The sequence below is a fragment of the Thunnus albacares genome, chromosome 10 (genome assembly GCF_914725855.1).
Source record: "Thunnus albacares chromosome 10, fThuAlb1.1, whole genome shotgun sequence".
Taxonomy (NCBI): Eukaryota; Metazoa; Chordata; class Actinopteri; order Scombriformes; family Scombridae; genus Thunnus; species Thunnus albacares.
The window spans coordinates 18247847-18266776 of NC_058115.1; the positions used below are offsets into that span (position 1 = coordinate 18247847).

Here is an 18930-nt window from a genome sequence, read left to right on the forward strand (position 1 = left end):
TATGAAAAACTGACTTTTTCAGTGCTTGTATGCATTTTGGTCTCTGATGTGCCTACTAACACGCTAACTGTGAAATAAGACCACCCACTCAGTTTGGTGTGGGTTGGCTTGCTCTGTGTATGTGATTCAACAAGCCATTAAGATTTGATGCCGCTTCTTATGTCACATGGGGCGAAGCTAGGCTAAGGCTAGGCTAAAGTTTGCATGTATTGTGGGGCTGGACCTGGGGAGCAGAGTTGAAGAGTCCTGCGTTGCCATTGCTGTCTCATCCTCTGGATGAATAAACATCTGCTGTGATCCAAACAGTTTACCAGCAGGCGGAGTTTGTTTTTTAAACTTTTGGGATTAAGAAGATTTATCTTCAATCTTGCCTCTCAGCCTAGCCCGAGCACACACCACCTCAGCTGCTGTCATCAATAATAAACATCTGACATACCGGTGAGTTTATAGAATTTTAAAGTTACACAGTATGTAGATATCCATGTGTACAAAAAATAACGTTGTTGCTGTATTTATGCCTTTAGATGACATTATATTGACTGTGGATGGAACAGCTACAATGTTAGCATAGCTCTGGTCAATCTTAACTCCATTCAGAAGACAAACATTTTAAAAGCTGTCTAAATTTATTTATCAAACCGGCCGTTCTTTGCATAGCTGTCTAGACAGGATGAGAAGGCTGCTGTGACGCTTGATCTTTGTGGTATTTTGACCAAAGCATGTCCGATACATTTTATTACAACAGCGAAAGGCAGAGGACAGCTTCCGAGAACTGGCCAATCAGAACAGAGTGGAATCCTTGGGAGAGGGGTCTTAAAGAGACGGGCTACAACTGGCTGTTTCAGACAGAGGCTGAACTGAGGGGCTGTGCAACGGGTCAGTATAAGAAAATAAAGAGTTTTTATTAACTGTAATTCATGCAAAGATATTCCAGTAGAGCCCCAGATTAAAAACATAGACCAGAAAATATGCATGATATGTCCCCTTTAATGATAACACCTCCCTGATGATTGTTGTTGATGTTGTTCCCATCAGTATGCCCTGATGATTACTGGCGCACCAGTGTCATTCAGTTTGGACAGGTTTGGTTCAAGTGTTGAAAAAAGTCAGTGAATCTTCAGCTGCTGTCCATCTAATGGCATCAGAGACTCCAGAGAGCCCCTGACCACAGACAGCACTCAATCAGTCTGAGCCTTCAAACTGACCTTGCTCTGCAATCATCTGGCTATAGGGGATTAAGCAATCACTCAAACCACCTGGAAAGGACTGTTTGTTCACATCCTACAGCCTCCATCATATCACAGATGTATACGTCAAAGCCCTTTTTTTTTTTCTTTTAAGCCCTGGGATTCATCAATAACTCTCTGATTAGGGAACAACCCCAGTGTTTCGTCCAAACAAATTTACAGTGTCAATTGTTCATTTATCCCTTTCATTTTGGCTGGTCCACAACAGCCCTATAACCACGAATGTCTGTCACTGACTGAGTGAGTCACTGACTGAATGATGAAGTTACACAATTGGTCAGCCGAAGCTGGCTGAAGGCCGACGAAGCTAAGTATCCCAGAATGCATTTCGCACCACTGACAGCAATGGCAGAGATTCAGCTGTTGTTATTTTTGCTGTGGGGCTGTTAATATGTCACTTTATTTTATTTTCAATATTTTTTCAGGCAAGAAAGTAACAATTTAGATTCCCAATGCCAGCCAGTAATCTCAGCTGCTAGCAGTCTATGGCGAGTGGATAGTGCCACAATTACCTACCGAAGGAGACTGTCATATGATATTTACCTGAGAAGAGAGGATCTGTGCGCCACTGCTAGTGTAACTTACTGTCAATTTCAGCATGTTACATGTGTCTAGCGTCTTTTCGATATACAGCACTTCTGTGTTCATGATAAATAAAATAAAAGCAATATAACAGTTACATTTACAAATGCAAACTTCACACTGTATCAGGGTCATTTACATTTAGCATTAATGATTAACTTGATAGTTACTGCATTAAAGCTATTTTTGGGTTGTGGGTAAGTGAAATTATATATAAACAACACGTTCTCACTCCCAACTCGTCACATATCGAAGCTTGGTCAGGACCCCCTCCCCTGGCATCACTTTTTAACGCACGGGGTACCCCTTTAGCGTCATTTTTCAACGCGCAGTATCACGGTAGTCACTGTTATAAAATAATTATATTTTATAGTGTGACGACGCAGTAGTTAAGGTCTGGTTAGGTTTAGGCACAAAAACCACTTGGTTAGGGTTAGGGAAAGATCATTGTTTGGGTTAAAATAAAAAATAAAATAAAAACGGCAAGGTGGTCTCGACCGTGCGCTGTGCTGACTCTGTGCTGATTTCCAACTTCCAACTTTCTGCCAACAAAATTACAAGCCATCCACCAACCACTACACCTCCTAATAAGAAGGTAAGTCAGTTTATATAGATGTCATGTGAAGTATTTCACTTCAGAAATGTCGATATGATGCGTATTGTTGAAATGTTAATATGCTCCGTATTACAGGTGTTGAAATGTACATATTCAACATATCTGTGGTTTGCAGAAACATACAACGCCAACGTTTTATTCTGGCGACTAGGCTGAAATTTGTCACCTTATTTAGACATCATTGGTCTCATAGCGTCTATTTCAGATGTTGTGGGAGTTCAGCAGAAGTCTATCGGACTACCCTGCACATTAAAAAATGATGCTAAAGGGGTACCCAGTGCGTTAAAAAGTGACGCCACGGGGTCCTGAACAAGCATCAATATGTAACGAGTTGGGAGTGAGAACGGGCTTATATAAAACATATAAAAAAGTAGTGTAAATCTTAACTCAACCCTTCTTACAACAGCACAATATAGTCTCCACCCAAAATCTGGTGCAATGAGTTTTAAGTATTTTTAATGTTTTTCTTATGTGTACAGCACCTTGAGTTACAACTACTGTATAAAAAGTGCTATAAAAATAAATAAGCTTAAAGTTTCATAAAACAAACATCTTTGAAAAGCTGGCGATGTCCATGTCTGATGGTAACCAGGCAATGTACAAATTAAAAGCCCTCTAGCGTTTCATACACGGTTCAGCCATATGCTAGGTTTTGACCTCGTCTTGTTTAAATAGAGATATGCCCATGCACTCCTAATTGGACATTGTGGCTTGATTATATCTATTATACAATCAGGTAATGAGGAACTTCATAAGAGACATTCGGGCTCGCCTGCTTTTAGCAACAACACATACAGAAAATCAAGTTTGCTCATTACTGTACACCCTTTTTTTCTTAGTTTCTTGTAATTGTTTGTCTCTGTAATTGCTGCAGTCTTCAAAAGCGGTCATGCTTTTTGACACTTATTCCCACCAGAGCAAGGGTGTCATGGAAGTGTCCCTCCCTCCACCCCCTGACAGAATCATCAGGTCGCTTTGTGATTATTCCCCCCTACCCCCAGTGGCTTTCATACTTTACGGTTTGTATGTTAATTGCAAATTATGATCAAAGACAAATCACAACTGAACATCACACCGATGTTGTTCTGTCTTTATGTCTTTATGGTTGGATTGGTGTCATTTTGGGCCTTATTCTAATGACAGAATGTAGTTAATGCAGACTGTAGAGTGGATACAAAATTATACCAGTGTCCAACAAATTCACTCCCCTTGAAATATTTCGAAAACATCAATGCTTGCTTTTCTACTTTATAAATGTAAATGTTATTTGCAGAGTGGAACAACATTCATTTTGATCACACTGTGTATCAGAATGGACATGTGCCTTTTAGTAGAGGCACTTTGAGCAATCAACATTAAATGAAAAACGTAGCTCTTCTTTTAATTCAGTCCTTTCATTAAAGCCCTTGCTCACTTGATGCAGCATGCAGCTGGATAGCTGAATGGAACCATATCAGGGCTAAATGCATAGCAACACAGCTAGCAAAGAAGCATCTAGAACAACTGGCATGTTTTAGCACTGCAGTACAGTGCATTGGCACTCAGTGTCCTTCAGAAGGTAAAGTGAACTTGTAGTTCCCGTCAAAAGACTCAATGACAAATGTCAGTGCATGATATCCATTATGCATATTCATTAAAATCTGATGCCAGCTGTTTGAAAGGAGCACCTAGAGCATCTATTCAAATTCAAGCCTTTACGGAGATGCTGGCATTCATCTCTTTATGTGGTTCAACTAGTTAAATTTCAAAATGTATCGAGACGGCTGTTCTCATCTATGGTGCAGTGTCTGATATAAACCTGCTGCCCTAACTCAGCAACACTTGACCAAACAGCGAAAGGAAAATGATTATTACATGAAGTGAGGGAGCCAGCTCAGGAGTGACTTTTCAACTCAAGACACCAAACATCCACTCCGCTCGTCCCTGGACTCACTGATAGATGTCGATGTGTTACTACAAATGAGAAGGATTTGCTGGCGGTCATTTTCAATCACAGCACAGCATCTCTTTCACTATCTCTGTGGTGTTCCCTGTAATAAAGCCTTGTTTCAAGAGAAAAAACCTCTATCTTGCTCTTGCTTTACGTGATACTTCCTGCATCCAATTACGGGCCACATTAGGGTAATTTTCTCCCAGCACTGCATTTGCATTCTGTATGAGACAGGCGAAAGGGATGTCAGTCATTAATCATGGCCCAATGAGGGCTGTCAGAGCATTGTCATGCTTGTCAAATGTCTGCTCTCTAAACTCCCTCCAGTTATCAAATCCAGATCTATGACCCACCTGCAAAGCTTGACAGAGCTAGAGGTGACCTCTTTGAAGCAGGTAAAAGCATGGGGGGTGGGGTATGTGTGTGTATGTGTGTGCGCATTTATCTGTCTCCCTGTCCTTCTTCTTCCGGCACTTGCCCCATGTCACTCACGGTGTGTGTGTGCGTGGGTGTGTGTGTGTATGTTTGTAGTAGTCTAAGATCTCAATTAGCTAATCGCTGTGCTGTGTTTGTTGCTTCTGTTTTCAGGGTTTTGGTGACTGATAAAAACATAATAGCTCACAGAGTTTTAACAGAGGCAGCTGATTGTGTGCAAACATAAAGAAGAATCAAATGATTAGATACTGCTAAACAATGCTAATTCAGCTGAAGAAGCAGAAAAACAACAAAAAAAAACAGAACACTGTGGGTTTTCTAGAGCCTGGTGACACTAAATCCATGCCAGAAGCGCCAGATGTGAGACAATGAAATGATTGCACATTTGAATTGGCTATATGTCACCTCTTCTTTTCGGTCACTCCAAATAACACCTTGATGTCCATTATCTGCACACATAATTGCTATATTGATTTTCCCTGTTGCTTCTTTCTTTTCATCCCACCATGCTTTCGCTTGCCATTGTTCAATAGATGTTCTTGAAAGTAAAGGTTGATTGGCTAGAATAATACTGTTTTGAAAAGAGATTAAAGGACCATACCAGTGTTTTTGCATATTTGGGCCCAAAATCTGCAAATCACACATATTTTGCATTGCAATTGACCATTTTATAAGAACAATATAGTATTTTTGATTTTTAATGTCTTTATTTCCAGGCAACCATTGGAAACCATTAATTTTATTACATTCAAATCTGTTTTTGAGAATTAAACTTGCTAGATAAATAAGCCAACACAATCAACATGATGTCTGATTTTTGCCACAAGTTTATGGAAATAACACAACACAATGCAAGCCTGGTAGGTAGGAAAAACAAACAAAAAAAAATCAAAACACAGAGTAAAAATGCTAAAATGTGTAAAAACACTAGTACGGTCCTTTAATGAGGATAGATAGAGCACACATATCAAAGTCAACATACAGTGTAGTGGGGTCTACCACATTCATTATCCATTTAGTAATCTAGCAACAATAAAACAACAAATAAAAACCTCTAACCATGGAAATTGATTATATATTTAAACCACAAACACAACACACTCTGCGTCAACAGTGTTGTTTTGTTTGATCCTCCGGATTTCAAAGAGGAGGGAGAGGCGTCCTACCATCGGAGAGACTCTGACAATAAACTCCATGGAGGAAGAGCTTCAGGGACTTGCTGCCTTAACTGCAGGAAAGCTGCGTGTGTGCTGAACGTGAACAGGCTTGTCAGGCACCGCGGCTGCCCTGTGATACTGTCTTTAGATTCACACAAAGAACACGCAGTAAAAGCAGTTTCTCTGATGTACTTCCTTACTGCGAAAGGGGCATGATGTGAACTTAGTTTCTCTTTATTATCTATCAGGCAAGCCAATGCTATAAATGTATCTACTTTTTTACTTAGGCAGGAAAACCCTGGGAGGATTAAAGAGAGTGGTGGTTGTTATTAATTAAATTAAAGTAACAAATTTTACTTTTTGATAAATGATACTGTTTTTGCCATTAAATGCTGCAGATCGATACAAGACACTAATGATTCCACCTGTGCCCAGGTCACGAAAGAGTATTTGCTTTGTGGTGTCTGGTGTCTCGTTCCCAGCAGGAACAATCCTCAGGCTCACAGGAAGTGTTGTGTTTTTCTTTATAAAAAGAGGTTGAGTAAAGTAAAGTTTGTGTAAAGTAAACCAAAGACCAAGTTAGTATGATGGCCACTATGGCTGAACAGACAAAGAAAACTTACTTACAAAGTTGAACGCCAATTAAAAAGAGACAGGACAAGGCCAAGGAGGAATACAGCACAGTACTGCACGACTTTGTGACCACCTCTTTTAACAATATCACTAAATTGAAAAAGAAAAAAAAAAACAGTTTGTCGGTTTAATGTTTGAAGTAGATAATGAACATATGCAATCTGTGGTCATTTGTACATCGCAAATCTTCTCACATCAGATTTTCAGAAGTGTGCAATATACATTTGAAATAAAGATGCACACAGCTACTGTACGCATATTTTTTTTATTTTATGGTCCCATCAGTAATTGCTCTCTAATGGCAGTGGGAGATTTTCTGGCATGGCTTTGGTCCTCTAATGTCTAAGAGGGCAAGGTCAATGTTAATTACTACCAATTACCCCAAATTTTGACTAATCATTTGGGTTCTCTATGATGGCAGTGAAGAGCACTGTATCTGACCCTGTTTCAAAACCTCCCATACTCAGCTGAGATCATACTGAATGAGGTTATTCAGAGGGCCTGGCCATATGGTTAATGTCATTGTCATGGTGCACAGTTGATTGGGTGACTGCTTGTGCCTTAGTGATATGGACACTGTCAGAGTGGAAGAAACCAGTCCTGTAAAAAAAAACAAGGAAAAAAAAAAAAAAAAAACATAAAACAATTTTGTCCCTCGTATTCCTCAAGCTTTACAGTATGCAGCAGTGATCGTACAACATGTCCCAGATTTGTCATTCACTCAGGTTCATCTGTTGTCATTCGTGTTGGAGACTAGTTTTCCCGTTGTGTATATATTTATGTCTCACAGAGATGTGGAGAACAGTTTTCTTCAAGTTCCCAGGAGTAATTTCTGCAGTGTGTCCCTAAAGCTTGAACAGAGATGGGAAAGAAACTCTTCAGGACCTCTGCCCTTTCTGTGCAGAATACCCCACAGAAAGATTTAAAGCATGAGGGAGTAGATGCTGTCAGTGGTGTTGAAAGTTACCACAGGAGGATGGATCTGTTAAAATATGTTTACTAATTTACACCGTACCACTGCTTCCTTTCTCTTTCAGTATCTTCTTTTGTCTTTACATCTCATGTCCTCTCATTTATATGAGATTATGCATTTCTCCCAGTTATATTATCTATCTTATGTTCTCCTGAAAATCATTATTATGTAATTGGGGTATAAAGTAAAAATAAACTAATAGCGTGCATTATGTTTCTGTACTGTAGGTTGTTATTTTCAGTATTATTAACATTCTCATGCATGCTATAAAATCTAACTTGAATTAAAATATGGTTTATTTCTTGCAAAATCAAGATAGTATAGAACTGTCAGTCTTATCTGACATCTTATTTGTAGAGTTGTAGAGTCAGAAGAGTTGAGTCCACTATAATGAAGTGTCAACTTGCACAGTAGGATAATATTGGTACTTTAGCCACCCTGAGACAGACAATCTTCTCCCTCCAAACTCCTATACATTAACTTTACATGAGTCAGTCTATTTTCTGGTCGGCAACATTCCTCTTTTTGTTGGAAAAAAACTCATTTTGTCTTTCATGGCATATCGCAACCACAAAAAAAAAAAAGCTACAGTTTCATCCATCTGCTGACCTCATTTTCATGGCCAGGCTCAAATCTTTGAGTGGAATTTTCTGGGTGTGTACACTCAGCCGTCCCTTGGATGTCGTTGGCATGTCTCCGAAGCAATTTTCTCAACTATGAATAATTCACCAGATATTATTCCAAAGGTCATCTTATAGTAATTAGTACCCTGCTGTTGACTAAACAGCCTCAAGGTACCTGATGGCCAGTTTAATTACAATTTGAAATTAGTGTACTGTTTGACAATCTCTATATGTTCTCCTGACACTTCAACAGATGACACCTTGAGAACTAAGTAGGCTTACAATAAGTTAGCTTGTTAGCAGATGGGGATGGAGGGTGTAGGGGTGAGAAAAGAAGCAAGCAGTGAGTACGCTGACAAAGTCCTTTCTGTTCAAATATGCAGTAATTACTGGAAATGCAGATTGGTGTAGTTGGGTATGCATGTGTTTTGACACTACAGACATCCTTGGCACTGTCACTGTCTCATTATTAGCCAATTACCATGGAAAACTAATGGGGCAGGTCACAGCCGGCTCTCTTAAGGAGATTGGGGAGTGAACATATGCTGAAGATGCGGCAAGATGACACAGTCCAGCAAGCCTTTGGCGTGTTACGAGGTACATGACATGGCTCTTTGTGTCGCGCAAGTTAGGAGTCAGTGCCGACAGATCCTGTCATGTCCCGTTGTCGTGAACATCAACCCCTGCACTATACTGTATGCTTGAGGTTTCCTCTCCGAGGACTTGTATATATTCATAAGAGAACAGTGGATAAAGCATTAAGCCCAAAGGGCCTCAGGTGGATCTATAGCCCAGGGGGATTGTCAAAGCTGTTGCAGAGTTTGCCTTTGAGGCATCAAAGCTGCCATAGATGGATGAGTGGATACATGGATTGATGGATGGATGGATGGATGAGTACATGGATGGATGTGTGAACGAACAGATATTAAAAGAACATGAGCAATGACCAAAAAAAGATAAAAAATGCCATGTACAATTTAGTTTTTTCTGTATCTTTACTGTACACAAGCCCAAATGGCCACAGGTAGAATAGACAGCCTTAGGGTATCAGTGAAGATCCTGCACAGAGAGTCTAAAGTACATCACAGTTGACATTCTGAACAGACACACCACATGAATGAATAGATACTTTCTCTACTCATGGCTTAAACTTACATTTACATCTTGGCCCTAGAACTAAAATTAAGGTTTATTGTGTTCTATTGATTTTCTTCTGAAATTTATAGCCTGCAGTACTTCCTAGAGTCTATGGTCTATGCTGATATAATAATGGCTGGGCAGTCTAATGAGTAGAGGAGCAAACTTGTGACGAAAAGCTCATTGATCTGTATTGTTGGATTAAATCAAAAATGTAGGAACTGATGAGTGCTCTGCCTTTCCTAAAAGAATTCATCAAAGTGCCCTTTAGACTCTAAAGGTGCCATGATCTACATTTAAAGGCCCAACCATTCATTTTTTTGACCACATAGATGTAAGGTATTTTGATATAAATAATGATGAATGGAATATCTGCAGTTCAAGTATTTTTCCAAATTCATTATAACTACTACAATACCATAATATTTAAAACATTACTGTGTACATAAAACATGGCACCCCTTCAAAATCCAGAGCATATTTAGCATGCGATTTAAGTAATGGTTGTTGTAGAGTACCTGTTCTGCAATTTACGCAGCACAATTATGGATAGATTCATACCATGTGTTCACATCACGTGGACGGTAGCAATGGCAATAATTCCAATAGTTACAACTTTCAGTGTTGGAATAAATTGAATTCAAAGTGGCAACCGTCAACATATTCCTTGTATGCGAAAGATGTTGCTTGCAGTGATGAACCCACAGGAAATGTTTACCTGACTCTGCAGTTTTTATTGGATTTGTGGAGCTTTATAGCATCTTCAGCTCATTGTTTTGGTTTTCCAGCCCACAACTTAAGGTTTTGTTACACTTTCAATGCTATAACACCCCACTGCACTGCCTGGCAGCAAATGGAAGACAAAGATAGTGACTAGCTGGTGAACGTAGTGGAGCATTTAGCAGCTAAAGAGCCTAATATTTCCCTCTGAGACCAAAAACAGCTAGTAGGAAGCACTCCAAATGAATGCTAATGTTGCTCCCAAGCGGCAAATACTATGGCTTGAGGCTGAAGCCAATGCAGATGTACCTTAAAGTGCAATGCCACCGGCAGCTGCTAGATGCTGGCTCCAAAAAATCCCTGGCTCCAATTGACTCCCATTCAAAAAGCATCAACTTTTCTCTAAAAATATATTTTACAATGACTTATTATGGTCTGACTTGCTAAACTGGGGCCTTCTATTAAGTGTGCTCATTTTGGAAAGTGTTGCTCTGTTGATTTGAAGACTTATAGTAGACATTGATGTCTGCTGTGTGGGTGTTGATTGACAGCTGTGATTGATAGTTTGCTCACCTGCTGCTCTCCCTATCTCCAGGACTCACACTGAGTTGCAGTATTTTGGTACATTTAATGTTACTTGATGATAGTCTACTTTCTCTGTTAGCAAAATTTAGTTAAAGTACCTATTGTTAACCCAAGTGTGCACTGCTTGGTGTTCACAGTAAGCTAGCGCTCACCTCTGTCCAAGGTAGCGGGGTGTATTTCCAGAGTGTGACACCCTGATGGTGTGAATGTGGCAATATCCACAGCCACCAACAATGAATTGCAGTTTTTGAAGTCTGTCTTAGGGTTGTGTGTGTGAGTGTGTTTTTCTCTGTTCCCATAAATATATCCATTTACCGTATGTCACAGGTTGAATTGTTACCCCAGTGGTATTTATTTCCAGAAATGATGAAGGTGAAATTCCATGTCTAATTTGTCATATATCATTAGCTGGAGATTGCTATAATTGGAGTAACAATATGCAATAACAATATGGAGTGACAATATGCTCTCATGTCACATCTATCACTGATATGACAATGCTCTCAGGCAAAACTTAATCAAACAACAATGTAAAGTGAAGGACAAGCATGATCCGTGCATACTTTGAGGACTCAATATTTAATGGCTCAAGTAAAATTCAATGACAAGAAAAATCATTTCACCATATGGAAGGTCATTTTTTCATAGATTTAAATGGGATATTGTACAAAGGCATGACAACACAGACTGTATAGCTTTAACGGACCAATACAGATTCGCTGGCAAGCATTGAAGCCTTCTCTCAAAGCAAACTCGACCTGACTCACTGATGACTAATTTACAAGCATATACTTAAGTCTTATATCATATTTTGATATAGTTTTTGTACAAGATACATTTTGTGTACATAAAATATTCTGGCAATGTGCATGCCAGTATACACATAGTGCACACGCACGCGCGCATACATGCAAGGACACACTCTCCCTCACACACATACAAGATCACCTATAAACACATTCAGACACACTCTCATTAATATTATGCATATGTAACCATTTACATTACAACAGAGATTGTCATCTCATCTTTTCTTATGTTTTCCCTTTTTATCAACATAGTGAATTCCAGTATTTAGCCTGTAGCCTTTAGTCCTTACTGTATGCGGCTTTCCAGTTTGTAACCATTATTATTAGTTCTTAGGGGTACTGCTATGTACAGTGTAAAATCCATTTTACCTGACAGAATAGATATTTGTGTGTACTTAGAGGCATAAGTGGTACGCACACTTCACAAAGTTTGAATGTGTACACTGTGTAACATTTGTTTTGTTCCATAAGACAGACACACAGGTAGAGCAGTAAACATCAATACTGAGACTGAATCTAGTCATGGATGCATGAGCTACATAGTCAAGTGTCAAAACGCCTTGTGGAAGTCCAAACGGTTCATGCAAATTATGACACAGGTCGACATGATAATCATGACACAATTTTTGAGTTGAAAATATCTGAAAATAAAATGCAATGTTCAGTTTTTTGTATTGTATCTTCGCTATTCATATTATTAGGAGAGATGGAAAACAGGAAAATGAGAGCAGAATCATGCAAAGTGAAAAACTGTCATCACTCATGACATTTTTTCTATTTGCCTGTATTTTGTGAAATATGAAAACCACTACTTACTCGGAGGAGCCTCATTCCCTCACCCCCACCCCCATCCCCTCCAAAAACCAAAAACCAAAAAAAAAACAAACAAAACAAATTCACATTCATGGGTATGCTCTTTGTTGAAAAAATAAGCACATCAAACATTGCCAGTTTTACCTCTAGAGGTGCACATGGTAAAATAAAATGGGACAACAGTACACAAAAAACTCATATTAGTATCCAAAGCAATATCCTACTGATGTACAGGTTCATTCATGCAGTCAGAATTTCTCAAGTTGTCTTTCAATAAATGTAGCTGCTGCAACATTACAGTACATAGGAGTTATGTAAGCAGAGTAAGTTAAAACACAGTGAGGATTACAGATAGGTAATATTGTGCATACTGTACACATGTGATTGGATAAATTATTTCAAACAAGGACATTTTTGTTGCAGTGTGATAGTGTATTATCCCATACATATTTAATGGATATTCTCTCCCCCCATGATATGAGGAAGGGCACAATTTCCTGTGTCATTTTTATTAGCACTAAGCAATGGTGATGCATGGTAAAGAATGCAAACGTTTCTTAAAAACCTAATTGTTTTTTTTTTTGTTTGTTTGTTTGTTTTTTTTGTGGAAATAATCCAAGCCAGAAATGTATTTGCCCTCCTTTTTCACATAATTTTGGATTTTTTTTTTTCTCTGACTTTTGGATCATTTGTCAAAGCGATTTCAGTTTTCAGTGACATTATGATGCATGTTCCCTTTGATATGCGCTCCTTTTGATTAAATATGTATTATTTATGCCATTTGGTGATACATGTCTGTCCTATAACAATGAAATGAGATTAAAAGTGATAGAAGAAAAAAATGAAAGTATTGGTAAATGAGCTGAAATTGGATTCCCGAACAGGGACATTTTCATCAAATGATGTTTATAGGAGGATTTATTTAAGTTGCATGTTTTGAATTAAATTAATTTTCGTAATTGACTGAGGTGAAATTGAATTGCCCCTTTCCTTGTCCTTGACACACTGTTCCTTTAAGTGATCATTTCACTGAGTCTCAAATAAATCCTCTTTATAATGATAAGAGTCCTGACCCGAAGTATCAGAGAGAATAGGTGTGGTAGCTAAGAGCATGCAAACACAATTTGCGTTGCACCTTCCCTCAAGAATGCCACGTTGCATTATAGATTTAGGCCTGTTCCCAATTTGCAAGATGGTACAAGAAAATGAATTGCATGAATCATATACCTGATGATGTAGACACCTGGCTTGGATGTTCCTAGAAAGAAAAATGAATATCAGCAAAGTCACTTATTGCTGTAGCAATAGATTATACTGCACCCAATCTGTTACAGCAGCAAGTTAGTCTGGAGTAGTTATCATCATCAGTACAATTTACACACCCAGGCAATGATGCAGTGTGTGTGTATGCCGAAACCATGGTGAGGGGAAGCCTGAAGGGAGGTCCTTTCAAATAGTGCCAATGCGTATTCTTATGATAACTGCAAAAATAACATTTACATCAATAATTCAGATAGACTCAGGGCCCTGAAGAAATTCTTGCACTCTGGTCTATTATTCCACTGTCAACACATAGTAAAAACTGATAACAGAAACTTTCCTGCCAAACTAAGATGTATGAAAACACACAAAAGTAATAAATTGCAAGAACATAGGTGTCATTAATGCTATGATGTGAAGAGTAGGAGCGAATAAAGCTGCTATTTTTGAGGGCTTATCACCTTGTCATTGCCTCTGCACATGCAGAGCATGTTTCCAGCTAGCCAAGAGAACAATTCCAGACCTCCTAACCACAATGAGGGTCGCTGCTGAGATCACACATCAAAGTAATTAGACTGAGAATTTCATAATTGGCTCCATAGCTGTTATTATGCGAATGTTTCTGAGCAGTAAAATGTGAGAAATAAAAACAAAGGGAAGGAAACAAAAGGGTGTGTTTCCAAAGCGCATTTGTCTGCACCTTTCAAGGCTAAGCTATTGAGATAATGCTAGTTGTGAACAGTTTCTTAATGGAGTTGGCAGAGATGGAGCAACCACCATATGGAAAACATCTTGGGTATGTGTGTGTATTTTGTGTACCAGTCCATGATGAAAAGAATTCAAAAGATTACCGGTGCTGTCTACTATTGGCCTAGTTATGCTTTGTGGACTTTTTTTTTAATCCTTCTGCAGTCCCCTGACCAAAATAGACTTCTGAAACACATTCAGGCAAGACAAGAGAAACATCTTCCATCACCAAAGGAGTTTGTGCTGCATGTTATACAGAGCAATACTTCACTAGAACTTGAACAGGAACACCATCCACCCAGAGCTCATAATTAACATTTAGCCCAATTTAGCTCACTCAACACAAAGTACTGTATTTGCATTTGTTTCTGCGTGAGGAAATGGTCTTTTAGGACACAGTTCCACAGTAAGCTGGGCCCAAGGAGCTTAAAGCGTACATTGCCCTTTCTTATCACTAAGCAAACATCACCGAACTGAAAGCAAAAGCGTTTCGATTTTTTTTTTCCTCTGATGGAACTACTTTGGTATAGAACTACCTTTTATTTATTATACATGGGTCAGCTATGTTGTTCCTTTCAAATGCTTAAGCGGTCAGCCTGATCCCATATGATTTTGTCTGAAAAGCATCATCATGATCAAATCCATTCTCAGATGTCTTCATTAGTAAAATTGAGCTGGAGCTGGCCAAAGTTATTCAAATGATGCATAACTCCACACGTACGCATACATACTGATCATTAAGTCACTGACAAAAAGCCATCTGTGGATGGGGGTAAATGTATGTCAGGCCAATGAAGATCTGTCTTTTACAACTGGTGCTCATGTAAGAAGGAGCTGCTGCCCCCGCCAGTGGTCGTCTGCTGCCCAGGAGAGGAGAAGCTTGCCAGGGGGATGACCTTGACGGGGTCCTCCTTCTTACTACTGCAGTGTCTGTCCAGGGTGTTGTAGAACTGCGGCCGGTTGATCCCTTTGTCCAGTTCATCTCTTTTAGGCACAGACCTGCCCAGGGTATGGCGACCATCCATGACCCCCATGCAGCCCATGTTAGCTTTGGCTCCACGGGCACAGCTCTGCTGGAAGCCAAAGGAGGGGAGCGTACCGGAGATGGCAGTGGTGGTAGGGGTGGAGATGGGGCTGTTGCTGCCAGGACCCTGGAACTGGGCCAGGGCTGGGGGCATCCAGCAGCTGTCAGAGTGGCCCAGTATCAGACACTCCTGGGTACAGGTCTCAGAGGCCTCAGCCAAGGCTTTCTGCAGGTTCACCTCGATAGCTGTAAAAAAGGAGAGAAAGAGGAAAGAAGAAAACAACATAGGTCAGGTCAACGAGTGAACTCATGAATCATAATGTAAATAGAAGAAAGTTGTCATCTTATCAGCGGTTGACCCACAAAATGTCAGCCTTTTAGCAAAATGAAAGTCAGTGATAAATGTTTCATTTTATCTTGTAATGAGAAAAACACCAGCAGAGCATTTAATTTCCATTGATATTCCCATGACTCTGTCTGTTTACCTACAATATGCAATGAATTCCCTGTAGCTTAATTAGAGTTAGAAAAAAATGTCTTGCTGTTTGTGTCTTGGATTGGCTTAACTGTATTAAATATTTAATGAACATCTTAACAAAGCATTGTTTATTTTAATCACTGTCAATGTGGCACACCTTTGATCTTTAAGAATCCAAAAAAAATCTGGTCAAATAAGAAAAAAAAAACAGTAAGCACTGTGAGCATCTTTAGCACTTTCAGGTACCATAAATACACGTGCTTAATTGTGACAATATTCAGACTGCATGCATGGAAGGTAAGAAAAAACTAGAAACTGAATAAGGATGCGACTGGGAAAGCACTCATACTATCTTATCTCATTATCCTTGCACTGACATCACATGTAGAATGAGTCTGGATTGAGGCCTCAACATTGAGCCTCAGCAATAAAGCCTGTCAAGCCAGATAATTAGAATGTAAAACAGTATGCACCAAGGCAACCAGGAGCCTGCAGTGTTATGTTTCCTAGGACATGCAAAGGAAAGAGGGGTCCTCATTCAAACATCACATCGCTCCTCTAGGCTTCAGCTTCAAGCTGTCATGTAGAAATTATTTAGTATATTTGCATAAGTAAGAATGCTATCAATAATTAAACGGCCTTAGACCGAAGTACACTGGGACGACTATTTCCTTTATGCACACAAGTTGTTCACACATGCACGCATGCTCTGTGCAATTCAATTCCACAGACACTGGCAAATCTTCTTGCCAATTTGTTTATAGTTTTATACTGAAATACGGCATTATACAGACTGAAAATTAATATTCTGATTACTCTATCCTAGTGATACCAGTCCTATTCCATAAAACTATCTATATTGTTGCATAACGGCCCAGTGCCCTCACTTTTTTGTATTTCTGTGCTACCGTAGATTGAATAGCACAGCCTCAACTTTAATTATGAGAGCAGTGTCTGAAAATGAATCGCCTGGTATAAATTGTGAGGATATATTTGGAGTGCCCACATGGAGTCAAATCTGTCCTCTCCATACTGAACTGGAGCCTTGGAGCAGGAGTGTATAAATCCCTTGGGCGGTAAATGTGTCACCTTTCAGAGGGTCACTAACTTCATTAAGGCAAAAATGGATGCTGCTTTCTCATTCTCTGAGCTAGCACAATAGGGCCGAGCCAAGTCTCGGCCGTGCCCTGACTCAATCTCTCTCCAAGTGTTTTTTTGGTGATGCCTTTTCAGGGTACTGCCTTTTTTGATGAGGTAATGCTATTAGCACAAACGTACTTCTTATTCCACAAGCATACACCCAGACACACAAATAAATGTTCCTAGGTCCTAACACAACACACACATTTGAAAATGTGTTTTGTCAGATTACTTCCCCTATCCTCAATTTTAGCTGATCAGTACAGCCAAAAGGTGAAGCTGTCTTTAATGTAGCATACTTTACAAATGAAAGGTATTTTTGTGGCGTTGTGACACACTGCTTGAACTCACAGCAGCTGTGTCAACAGCCTGCAGTGCTTCAGAATTTTGTATGCAATATTTCATCAATATTTCCAAGCAATATTTCCAGCTTCTCCAAAAGATATAGGCCTGTGCTATTTTCTATTCCAGAGGGATAGTTTGGATAGGCGGTGGCGGATTTGGGAGGGTGGGAGCACGGCGTGAGTGATGTTGCTGACAGCTCTGGCTGCTTTCGTCAGCTAGAGGTATGCCGCAGCCTGCTTGTGATGCCGCTGTCTTTTGTATTCAGGGGAAACAACTGTACCCCGCGGAGCTTTCGGGAGGAATCACACATCACTGACGCCATGAATCCCCTGATGCTGTGAACATTCTTTTCTACGTTCCTTTCAAGGAAATTTGAATGGCAGACAAGTGGGGATAATGGCAAACAATGGGGTGTAATAGACAGCATGACTGAGATCAGACCTACTGTTCTCATTTGAGATGATTCATCTTCACCGAGCAGTGGTGATATGGTTGAAACAGAACTGTGATACCTGTTTAGTTACTCTGTGGAGTCAACTGAACATCTAATACAAGCTCACCTGTAATCACCTGAGATAACTGTTGGTTGACTTCAGAAATTAAGTGGTATTCAATTCACGTTCTGATTCAAAGCAGCCTGTGGGCTAATTTGACTGCTCTGTCATAACGTAATCTATTATCCATGATCTTGTGTATTTCTGGGCACCCCACGGTGCCACAGTACTAGGAATCTAGTTGATCTTATGGTCATACACAAGGTCAATACCAGTGGTAGCCTACAGCAATCTTGTTCTGCAACATCAACACATCCTTTGGCTAGCCGCAGATCGAAAACCACTGCATCCACCTTCAGCTGACCTTCCATTCGTGTGTCCAAACTTAATAGCTTGTATAAACACTGGACACGTGTAAAAGCCAGGTATGAGAATACTCCATGGCGTGCACATGATTCCCAAAAATATTTTCTGTACTGAATGAAAATAGCAGAGAAATGACAGTGGACAGTTCGACTGGACACAAGGCATAATGTAATGTATAAGTAAGTGTAAGTACTTGTAATCTTTTGATTTAGAAATCAAGGGCGTAGGTTTGGTTTTAACTTTGGTTAGGACATTTTTTGTTGGACAAAATAATTGTGTATGTGTACTTGCTCTTTATCACTCTTTCCTCTTTCATATGCACATGCACGCACACACACACACACACACACACACACACATAAAGAGCCTGACTCTGCAAAATGTTTACTTTACTGAATATGCATTTGCTGACTTGCCTGAAACTGGACTTGTATCATGATTTTTTCTCTGATTTTTACATTTTATCTTATTGAAAGACTCCTTAACTGTAATTTGGAGACCAAATATATATATTTAAAAATAAATTATCACAAACCGTCACAATGAATGTTACAATAAAATAAATGTGTAGAAACCTGTAGGGAACACGCTGCTCTGTAATTACTTGCTGTAAGGTTTTAATACCTCACCTGAGATTCTGTCCTTCTTTCAGTTTGTAGATTTGGGCGCCACAACCCAAGAGTTTCATGACAGAACCACAGTGATGCTTAAACTGTCTTTAAATAATCTCAAAATCTTCTATTTGTTTTATTTTTCATTCAGTCCCTGAACTTATGGCTAGATCTTTCATTATGACATCAGAGCTCAGCTGCTGCA

General features: G+C 39.5%; 1 protein-coding gene across 1 annotated transcript in view; it reads right to left on the minus strand.

The window, feature by feature from the left end:
- Positions 1–11292: 11292 nt before the first annotated feature.
- The window catches only part of pcdh11 (protocadherin 11), a 130259-nt gene continuing 122621 nt past the window's right edge, over positions 11293–18930 (minus strand). Inside the window, exon 7 of the mRNA XM_044364476.1 lies at positions 11293–15537. Within this exon, the coding sequence (XP_044220411.1) occupies positions 15074–15537 (464 nt within the window). The 3' untranslated portion in view covers positions 11293–15073. The remainder of the gene's footprint in view (positions 15538–18930) is intronic.